The sequence below is a fragment of the Helianthus annuus genome, chromosome 11 (genome assembly GCF_002127325.2).
Source record: "Helianthus annuus cultivar XRQ/B chromosome 11, HanXRQr2.0-SUNRISE, whole genome shotgun sequence".
Taxonomy (NCBI): Eukaryota; Viridiplantae; Streptophyta; class Magnoliopsida; order Asterales; family Asteraceae; genus Helianthus; species Helianthus annuus.
In genome coordinates, this window is record NC_035443.2 from 178,176,446 (window position 1) to 178,187,321 (window position 10,876).

Consider the following 10,876-nt stretch of genomic DNA (forward strand, 5'->3'; position numbering starts at 1 on the left):
AGAAAAACCTAGATTTTGATGGGAATACAAATAGAAATGCAACCAAAACATTTAACGACCAAGGTTTAGAATAAAATTTTATATTTTGTGATAACCTAACCAAATTTGATGTATTTTTAATAGTTTTAAATTGTAATAATACTCAAGCTCTGCATTTATAAAAATCATATAATTTTTTTCAAACTTCATAAGTAACCTTGCTTCTTGAAAATCTTATAAACCTGACTTGATACAATGGTATGAAGGGTGTCCAGATCCTCATCTTGTTGTACTTTGTGCATGGATACTATTTCATTGTTGACTTGTACGGTTCGAACCATGAATGCATATTAAGTTGTGGCAACGACTAGGCCTAATGACAATTTGATTTTGTACTTGCCGTTATTATGGATTAAAAAGAACTAATTATTTTTTGGACCTGAAACAACCATACTTATACTATATTATACTCTATTATATTACCTATTGAATAATACTCTATTGTAAACCTCCTTTTTAATAGCATTGCTAACATCACTCAACCATGAATATGCTTGCAGGTACAGTGTGAATGCTATTATCAATGATTCTACACAACCCACAGAGGTTGTGTTCTTCAACGAAGGCATGGAGGCACTACTGAAAAGAACGTGCAAAGAGCTCATAACAAAAGAAGGCTACACCGATCCGAAAATCCTACCAAAAGAATTGTCCTTAATGATTGGTCATTCAAGAATCATGCATCTTCCGCTCAGGAAGGAAAACAATGTGGTGGTGACTATTGACTAATGTCACAGAGACTGAAGCAGTAGCACAAGAACCACAAGCAGCACAACATGTTATTGCATCTGCATAACCCCCAACAACTCCCAATCTGAAGTCTTCCCACATGAAACGTCCTCATAGGGGATCATAAGGTAGGTTAACAATGACTTTAAACACGCCTATTAGAGGAATAACTAACAATACACTGCTTTTATCTTTTGTTCAAAACCAAGTCATAGCGTGAAGAAGGCGCATGACGAATGAAAACCATCAGAAGTAACTTTTTGGATCGTTGCACATAACGAAGTCTAGGCAGCTAAAACCCGAAACATGCCATCGCCGCACAAAAACGTGAATATCACAATCTATTTTGCACGACTTATCTACATAACACACTTGGTGTTAGTATGCTAAGTTGTAAATAACTTAAAGCACTTAACTTTTTGTATATCCTTAACACGTAGATGATGTGACTATGGAATGTTGGTGTAACAAACATTTGGGTTTTATTAACTATGATATGTACGAAAAGATTTGTGCGACGGGTGATAAGAAGATAAAGTTAAAAGGATAAGATAGAGAGAAAATATGATGTTGACAATTAAAATTAAATTAAAATTAAAATTAAAATCTATAAATAAGCAACAAGTTTAAGCATAGGTTGTTTGTACCCTTAGCTTTGGGTGTTTTTCAAAAAAAAATTGGGTGCTTTTCAAGTTGCTATGTTATGTGCTTTTTGAGAAACAGAGAGAGGTGCCAGCAACAAGTTTAAGAGAAAAAGGGAGATTCGGAAGAGAGAGAGAGAGAGAGAGAGAGAGAGAGGTCTCCGACGGCAGGTTCCCGGCACGTGTAGATGGTGGCGGCTCAAGGGTTTTCAGTGGTTTAGTTCAGACATAGCGGATCTCCGGCGACCGGTTTCCGACATCCTAGCCGCCTGCAACATATCTGTTGTTGTACTCTGGTTGCTTTTTGCTCAAATTCTGTTTGTTTCTTTTATGTTTTATTTAATTGCTGAATTTTTTGATTTCGCCTTAGGTTGGTATGTTTTTACTCAGGTGATTGGTTAATCTGTGCATAATTTCTGTGTGGTATGCTTTCATTTTTCATGTAGGTATTGTTAATGGCTTTTACCTTGTCGGAGGTGTTCAATTTTGTGTGTAGTCGATTGTTGGATTTGGGGTTTAGGGTTATTCTTTTAAGTATTATTTGCGTTTTTTTTTGCGATGATTAGAAGATAGAAAGATAAATGTAGCGCATTGGTAACTAGGGATGAACATGTGGTACAAAATACCGATACCATACTGGTTGTATTCGATATCGGTATTACGTTTTACCATTTTTTCGAGATCGGGATTTTCGGGATTGGTACCGGTATTTTTTTGGTAATACTGAATTAGTACCGATTTCCCACTTATTCCTATTTCCCACCCATAATTCAAGTAGAGTGGTGAACTGTAATTTAGAACTAAAGTGTAAGTCTTCTCATTATCAATCCAAATCAAATTCCAAATTCTCATAAACAAAACATGACGATCCTAACATATTTGTATGTTAAACTGAAACTGCTTAGCATGTTAAACTGAAATTGATACATTTGTATTAATAATAAAATATTAAGGATAATAATAATAATAATAATAGAACATTAAATCTTAACAAATTTTGGCCCATATCAGAAACAGAAGGTTTTTTTTTGGGTAAAGGGTTACCCCTGAATACTTGCATTGGGTATGTTTGTGCATGAACAAGGACCTGTCCTAATATGCAAAAGGGCCAGTTCGGTCTGTTGATGTAAGAACCATGGACCATGGCTGAGGTTTGGGGTCACCTTAACCTTACGACTTGATGGTTTTACAACACAAAGGATATTTTTTAACCGGCGTACTTAATATTCAACATGAAAGCTATCATACTTAATAATTTACATTTGAGCAACAACATAGTTGTTAGTTGATCCTTTATAAAAAAAACAAGTGTTAGAATTTGGTATCAAATATGAATTAAAAGAGAATGACAAATAGATGACAGTCGAATGCTTTAATTTCCCTAACCATGTTCTTCAAATTTCCATTATTCTAGGGGGGTTGGTTCCGGTACAAACCATATTTATCGTACAAACCGTAAGAACAGATCCTAGCACTTAAAAAAAGTTAAATTAGCACATACCAAAACAATACATACATAAAAGTAGCACTACGAACTGTATTAGCACATGAAAATTAATCAAGATAATTGATTTTAGCACATATTTGAATGATATCAGCACTTTTCTTAATCAGCACATTGAAAACAAAAGAAAGATCCAAATAAAGAATTAATTGTTTGTTCGTATATTTATAGGGAATTCAATATAATTGATATTATTTAGGATATTATTTTATCATTTCTCTATAATTGGTTGGATGCCACGTGCCACTTTTTAAATGGTTCTTACAGTTTGTATGCGAAATGTGGTTTTTATTTGATCCTACTCCCATTATTCTATAATGTATATGCCTTAACTTTTTTGCAAATCTTGGTATCCAAAATGGGAGATAGAGCTGGTTGATGATTTTGGTGCCAATATATCAATTTAAGAATTCGGTACCAACCGGTATCATACCGAACAACCGGTACCGTACCGGTATTTTCGATACGGTATTCGGTACCAACTTTTCATGAATATCGGGATCGGTATCGGTTCGCTACCGTTCTCATCCCTATTGGTAACTGGTGGTGAAACCACGGTAAGTGTTTCCTCACTTACATGTTCCACCCATTTGATAGATCGGTCGCGGAAGTTCTAAAAAGTCGACCACAACTACACACCCACCATGTGAAAGGAGTGTATATCTGACATCATTAACGTCATCTCCTCTCATTTTGTTATCGTAATTTTATAGACATAACTAGCTGGTTTAATTAAGTACTAAAATTATACAAATTATACATTTTCTATAAACCTAAATGCTTCGACCCGTTACATAACCAATATATATTTCAGTTGTGTAAATAGTGTCTGTGGATGTAGGTGTTTTGGCATGACTTAACTTTTTGAAATTATTAGGTTATAACAACTGTTAACTAACACTTAACAATGCTTTATTATATATAAAATATAATTGACTAACTGTAGTTACAACTAGAGTTAGTTTGCAAGCTAGATGGGTCAATGATAGCACATGGAGTGAAACTCATTTTTCTACACATATTATGTCTATGCATGTTATGTTTAATCGGTGTTCTTACTATGATTTTGTTTGTATAAGTTTGCTATCTTGTAGATCCAGATCAACTAGAAGGAGGCCAGTCTAAATCGAGGGCCAGAATGTATCTTTTATACACCTTTTAGGAGTTTTTCATTTCACGATTGTAGGTCACTAACCTAATATTGTGCAGGATACAGAAGGCACAAAGCGCACGACTTCCAGTAGCAGTGCAATGAAATCTACAAATGATAGCGCTTTATCATCGAATTCGACTAGAGTTGTTCCTGTTGGCCTTAGCTTAGGAGAGAACTGTATGTTGGTTTCCGCAGGTTTCCTGAAATGTGCGACAAACCTTCATGGTTGCACTGGAATCGATTCTCATATTTGTAGCTTGGATATCTTGGATTTCTGTCTTTCCATATTGTCAGCTTTATGTTTTGTTTACACTGGAATCGATTTTCATATTGTCAGCTTTTACAGTTTGTTGAAGATGGTGGATTAAAGAGTTTTTGCTGCCACTGACTTACCAGCTGTCCTTTTACCTAATGAAACCTTTTCTTTAGCTTTTGTTCTCTCGGCTGATGTAATATTTTTTTAGGCTTCAACTTTGGTTTCGGTGGATTTAGGTGCGTTGTTGCTTTCCAGTGGCCTGTCACAAGCGGTCAGTTATTTTATATGCATTATGCATGACTCGTCCATCTTATTTGTGAGGTTAAACTGAACACGAACTAAGTCTTTGGTGTAGGAACATGTGTCATATCTTAGGTTGAGAACGGCCAAGGGGATATTGAGATTAGGTGCTGGATAACATCTGGCATGCTTTAAGCATGTGGTGTACATAATAATTCTTGCTGACTTTTATTCATCAAGTCACGGCAAATGAAAATGTAGTGGCGAGTTTCGTTAGTGTATGCTGTTTAGTTATATATATATAGATGATCATCAGACTATGTTTCTGCTACATGAAAGGTGTAATGTAAACCACTACAAAGATTTGATTCTTTTGTAACTTTGAATGAGGTAGATAGATTCTAAGGAGGGTGACATGGCTAATAAACATTGTGCTCATTTCATAATCTGGGGACAAACATTTCATATTATGGACATCTTTATTTTAGTTTAATGAGGTAGTCTCAACGCCCTTACAATCTGCTCATTTCATTGTCTGTGGACAAACATTTGATATTGTAGACATCTTTGTTTTAATTTAATGAGGTAGTCACAACATACCTTACAATGTGCTTATTTCAGAATCTCGGACTGCTCGGTTTAACGCGCCGCAACGCGCACGGGGTTAAAATCTAGTTAATAGTGAGTTGGTAAAGTAGTCCACTGAACCAAGAGAAAGCCAATTTGTCTTCCGAACAAAACTACTTATGAACTCCGCTTTAATTATTTAAATAACAAAATAGACCCCTAGGTTTAAATTAAACTTTAAATATGTCGTAACATTAAGTATTAGCAAATGGTATCGGGTCAATATTGGTTTAGAATCGGTATCGATTTTTCTGAACCGAAATATTTTTAGTACTGATTTGGTACTGACATTTAGCGTTTTTGCTATCGGTACCAAACTGTACCGTACCAGATATTTTCTGTACCGTAACATTTTTTGGGTTTTTCGGTACCGGTTAGTATCGAGTTCATGCGTACGGGACATAACATTTCATATTACTATATTATAAATCATAATCAACTAACTTGGTAGATGATTATTTTGTTGTTTAATAACTTAACTAATACAAAATTGTTTTTGTTTGCTATACACCTTTAAGTTGATCAATATATATTGTCAAATTTAACGTATTATTAAGTAAATATGCATAAATAGTTTTACGATATCGTTAAATATACAACTATACAAGTGTGAGTTTCTTATCTCGGACCCATTTTGAGCGGCTTAATTTAAACCCACCCGTTCCTGCGCAACTTGATTTGAGCCGACCCAATTTTGCGCACCGATTCATAAAAACTTTGAATCTGTCACGGCCTGTTTTTTCTACTCGCTCCGAGTGCTCAAATTTTTGTACCCTCCAATTACTGTTGAAAATCTGAATGAAATATTCTGGATAAAATAGCTTCTCCAAATTTCACTCCACTGCCTACCATCTATATATTTGCAATTTCCGAACGTTTTGAATTAGTGAGTTGAGTTTTTCTTTTTTCTTTTTTCAAACACTTGTTGGTACCACCAACATTGTATGTTTTGCTTCCGATGGATTGCTTATCTAGGAATTCACAAATTTGTTTTTGATTGCTCTGGTGGAGACTTCCTAGAAAATCACGGATCCTAGTTCTTTATCTACTTCACAACTAATATTCGTCCAAAACGTGTTGGCGATTTAATAGGCGTGGCATTCCTTATGAACCAAAATCTCTCCTATCCTTAATCAATTGTGTGATTTTCCAAGGGTGTTACAATGGGTCATGTTAATCTTCTATGTATCTAAGACCAATGAACGATGTGATTGGTCTATGAATCTACTTATATGGGTTTGGGCTCAGGAAAGTCTCGGGCCTATTATCGCAGAGATGCCGACCTGGTAATGAGTTGAGCTTCGTAGAAATTGAATTCTAGTTAGGCAAGAAATTGTTTAACTAGTTGCGACTAATGTGGAGCCTAACGGATTCTAAGCTTGAAGTGGGATGGGTCGATTAACACAGTCATTCACATTGCCAACTGATGACTAATTTAACGGGTTTTATGATTCGTTGGTCTACTTTTATGACAAATTCACATTGTCACCTCCCGGCCCCTGCTGGTTTTTCCGCTCGTAGTGTTAAATTTCACCGAAAGTTTTTGAAAAAATATATTTTTGTAGTGTAAAATATTGGATTTTTAAGAGCCCGACCCCCATCAATTTGGATTTTAATAGTCCAGCCTCCACCGAGTTTTCGTTCAAGCTCCGCCAATGCATAGAAGATAAGCATGGCCCTCTGAAGCACCCAACACAAATCCCACATCGGCTATGCCTAGAACAGATTCTTGATTCATAAGGAATGTCCCGCCTCTTAAATTACCTACGCGTTTTGGACGCATTGGCCGTGGAACACATGAAAACATCACAGGGACAAGTATAAGGATGTGTGACCTCCTGGAAAGTCTCCATCAGGACAATAAAAAACTCTTCTATGAGTTTTCTAGATGACCAACTATTCTATGAGTTTTCTAGATGACCAACGACCCATCAAGGACAAAGCAGACAATATTGGTTTCATATATAATGTATAAAAAGATCTCTAAAGATCAACAAAAAGCATAAGATATAACATAAAAATAACTGATGACGAATAGAATTAAGGTGTGCGGGGAGGATCACCGTACAGGGCGCATGATTTCAAGTGGCACTTGTATTTTTTTAAATATTATATATATCTATATAGGATAATGCTTGGTGAAAAACCCCATTTTTTTAAGAAACTTAGCAAACTGTATTTGTGGCTAGCATGTTGCCACGTTGATCTGATCTCATGAGTTTAACTTTTACATGAAGGTTATATTAGTAATTTTCTTTAACCCCTAAGAATTATGAGATGACCTCTTCATTAATTGCCCATCAGATCGTACATTCACAATCCCCCATATTTCTTTTTCATATTTCCCTTTTATCTCTTCTACATCTCTCATCAGAGAATCATCAATCTTCATATTTACACCACAGTAGCAAGCATCTCCATTAATATCAATGGAGACAAATCCACCAACCTCTGAATTAATGTCGCCGGTCCGTAGTTTCCCAAACCGGTTCTTTTGCAGCGACTTCCAAAACGATGAAGAATTTAATGCTCCAGGTTTGTCCATATATAGTTTACTTACTAACTGTTCTAGAAGATCTGTTTTTCCTTTTTGTCTTTTACAACTTTTTAATCTAATAATCCAACCTATTATGCATGGCCATGTTCACGTGTTGCATTCGAAGCATCTGCATACACTTATATGCATGTTGATTGTTCTCGGTCATCTGAAGCCCCTGTTAGATCCCCGGATGTTTTGGTATCCAACAATTTCATGAAAAACGCGGTTATTGATGACCAGGATATGGATATTGATGAAGGTTTGTTTTTTCTTACACTTTTCTTGTTTTATTTCTTCACTAGATATGTCATCTTTCAAACATTTTCTATAATGTTCACATGTAGCATCCCAAGATTCCCAGATGGAAGCCATGACTGTTGCTGTTTCTGGATCATCTCATGGTCCTTCTATGTTTGCTGAATCACCACGCGGCCAGTTAGACGGTTGTACAATGGACAATGGGATCCCACTTTATTTTCATATCACACATTTTATAACTTGTATTGTCATGCCATTTTATTGCAGATTCATAACTTTTTCCGTTTTATGGTACAGGTCCTTCGAATCCATACTTTGTTTTTGATACCCCTCAGGGAACCCGTTACTGGATTCCTAATGTTGCTGATAAGTTCATACCGGTGTGTGGCAAAACTTATCCAACCTTTCAGGATGTTCTTTCCATGTATGAACTTTATGCGCTCGAAGCAGGTTTTTCTGTTAAAAAAGGTCAAACTAAAGTCTGGAATGGAATTCCCACACACAAGTATCTCCGATGCTCAAAATATGGAAAACCCCAACCAAAGCGGACTTTTGACACCCTAGATGAATCTTCTGTTAAGCACCGGAGGACCACCTTCTCATGGTGTGACTGTAAGGCAAGCATACTAGTATCGATATCGAACGATTCATACACAGTCCTGACTTTCAATGATATTCATAATCATGAATTTGTTGAGAGTTACAACCGTGATCTTAGTAAGATATCACGGAAACTGTCATTCTCCACGAAACAATTCATTCATAACATGAGTCTAAACCGCATCGGACCAATGAGGTCTTATAGATGCCTTGTAGCTTTAAAAGGAGGGCATCACAATGTCAATGGGACACCGGTCGATTTTAAAAACTTTAGCCACCAGCTGCGAATTTTTATTGGTGAACGCGACGCACAAGTTTTCCTTGAACGCTTGCGTGAGCGTTATGACAACCTACCCAACTTCTTTTTTGATTACACCGTATCAAACGGAAAGTTGTCCTCTGTATTCTGGGCTGATGAGATTTCAAAGCTTAACTACAAAGCTTTTGGCGATGTCCTAGCGTTTGATGCAACTTACAGCACAAACAGGTTAGCCCCCCTCCCCTCTAACATATGTTAGGCCTGATCCCCAAGTATCCAATTTTAACCCCAAAAAAGTTGTTCATATTGTTAACATCAAATCAATTTTTTTGTTCATAGGTACAAGATGGTTTTTGTGCCATTCACGGGTGTGGATCATCATTTCCAATGTGTTACATTTGGAGCTGGTTTGATATCAACCGAGTCAATTGAATCTTACGTGTGGTTGCTTAAGGCTTTCTTGAAGGCACACGGTACTCAACCAACTCTCGTGCTGAGTGATCAAGACCCATCCATGCTACAAGCTGTTCCTATGGTCTTTACAGAATCACGTCACCGTCTATGCATGTGGCATATAATGAAAAAACTACCCTCCAAGGTATACATAAGTTTGTTAACCTTTAACATGTGTTATCCAACATAACACTTTTTTACATGTCTTCTCAAACTGTTTTAATCTAACTCGTGTTATAACTATTAAAATTATCAGATCTCAGCCGACGTGCTAGATAACACTGATCTTCGGTCCTGCATTCATCGGTTGGTTTGGAATGTTTATATCAAACCTGAAACGTTTGAGTCCCGCTGGAATGACCTCCTACAAACATTTGGGCTTCAAGAGCACAGCTGGTTGAACGACATGTACAACATGAGACATCTCTGGGTTCCAGCCTACTTTAGAGAACTGCCCATGTGTTGCTTGATGAAGACCACCTCCCGCTGCGAAAGCTCTAACGCTGCCTTCAAGGTTAACTCAACAAGCGCAAACACCCTTGTGCAATTTATGATGTGCTTTGAAAATAGGGTAGACAGCCAACGATATCGTCAACGTGTTTCGGAGTTCAAAACCTCTTCTACCATGTTCACTGGCAATACTGAGTTAGCGATAGAACAACACGCGTTCGCCATTTACACAAACGCTGTTTTCGCCCAAGTTCAAAAAGAAATAATTAAAGGGAAGTTTTTATGCTACATCACAAACCAAAGCGAGACGAGCGAATCCAGTCTTCTGATAGACGTCACTCATTTGGATAAAAGGAACAACATCACAAACGTCTATCAGGCAACACATGTTAGGCACTTACATTATTCCACATACTCTAACATATTTTGCATCTAAAGGGCTTTTCCTTTTTTTGTCTATGTTCAAATCAGGTTACGTATAACAATGTCGATCAATCGGCCAATTGCTCATGCAGGAATTTCACACGTATCGGGTATCTGTGTCGCCATGTCTTTTGTGTCTATCGCTTGAAAAATGTTGAAAGGATTCCACCACAATACATAAACGACAGGTGGCGCCGAGATGCCCTCCCCAAACATGTTTTTTCAATTTCCAGTGGATACGGAGTCAACCCACACGCACTGTCCATTATGCGGAATGAAATCCTCGACCTCGTTACTGAATGCGTAGATGTTGCTAGAACCGATGAGGATGCGTTGGCAAAATTGGTTGACCAACTCAGGGATTTCAAGATCAATATTCTTTCCAGGCAACCGTTGTCAACAACTGAAAATGAATCAAATGAGTCTCAAATGGAAGAAATAGTTGGGCAGCCAATCAACATTCCAGTCGAAGTTGCTAATCCAGAAGTTGCACGCAATAAAGGATGTGGTACTCATACTCGCATTTCTGGGCCCGGTGAGAAGGCCAAAGCAAAACCACCAAAACGTCCAAAGCAGCTTCGCTTATGCAAGCGTTGTGGTCTGTATGTCGACGACCACGACTCACGCAACTGCCTTAAGGTGGCTGCAATGAAAGCAGCAAAGGCAGCTGCCGAACAACTAAGGCAGACCGCCACTGGCGACTGA

The 10,876-nt window shown here is 37.3% G+C and overlaps 2 protein-coding genes and 1 long non-coding RNA gene across 3 annotated transcripts; all 3 read left to right on the forward strand.

The window, feature by feature from the left end:
- Window positions 1-1,400: 1,400 nt before the first annotated feature.
- Window positions 1,401-5,032, forward strand: LOC110891229. Its single transcript, XR_004873228.1, has 2 exons — window positions 1,401-4,593; window positions 4,678-5,032. It is a non-coding gene; the product is annotated as an uncharacterized LOC110891229 (long non-coding RNA).
- Window positions 5,033-7,501: 2,469 nt separating this feature from the next.
- On the forward strand, window positions 7,502-8,658 carry LOC110887392. Its single transcript, XM_022135057.2, has 3 exons — window positions 7,502-7,724; window positions 7,853-7,987; window positions 8,073-8,658. Exons 1-3 carry the CDS (start codon window positions 7,619-7,621, stop codon window positions 8,309-8,311), a joined length of 480 nt encoding a protein of 159 aa, XP_021990749.1. The 5' UTR covers window positions 7,502-7,618; the 3' UTR covers window positions 8,312-8,658.
- On the forward strand, window positions 8,409-10,876 carry LOC110888876 (protein FAR1-RELATED SEQUENCE 5-like). The gene is made up of 4 exons (XM_022136375.1): window positions 8,409-9,073; window positions 9,185-9,443; window positions 9,555-10,127; window positions 10,220-10,876. Exons 1-4 carry the CDS (start codon window positions 8,409-8,411, stop codon window positions 10,874-10,876), a joined length of 2,154 nt encoding a protein of 717 aa, XP_021992067.1.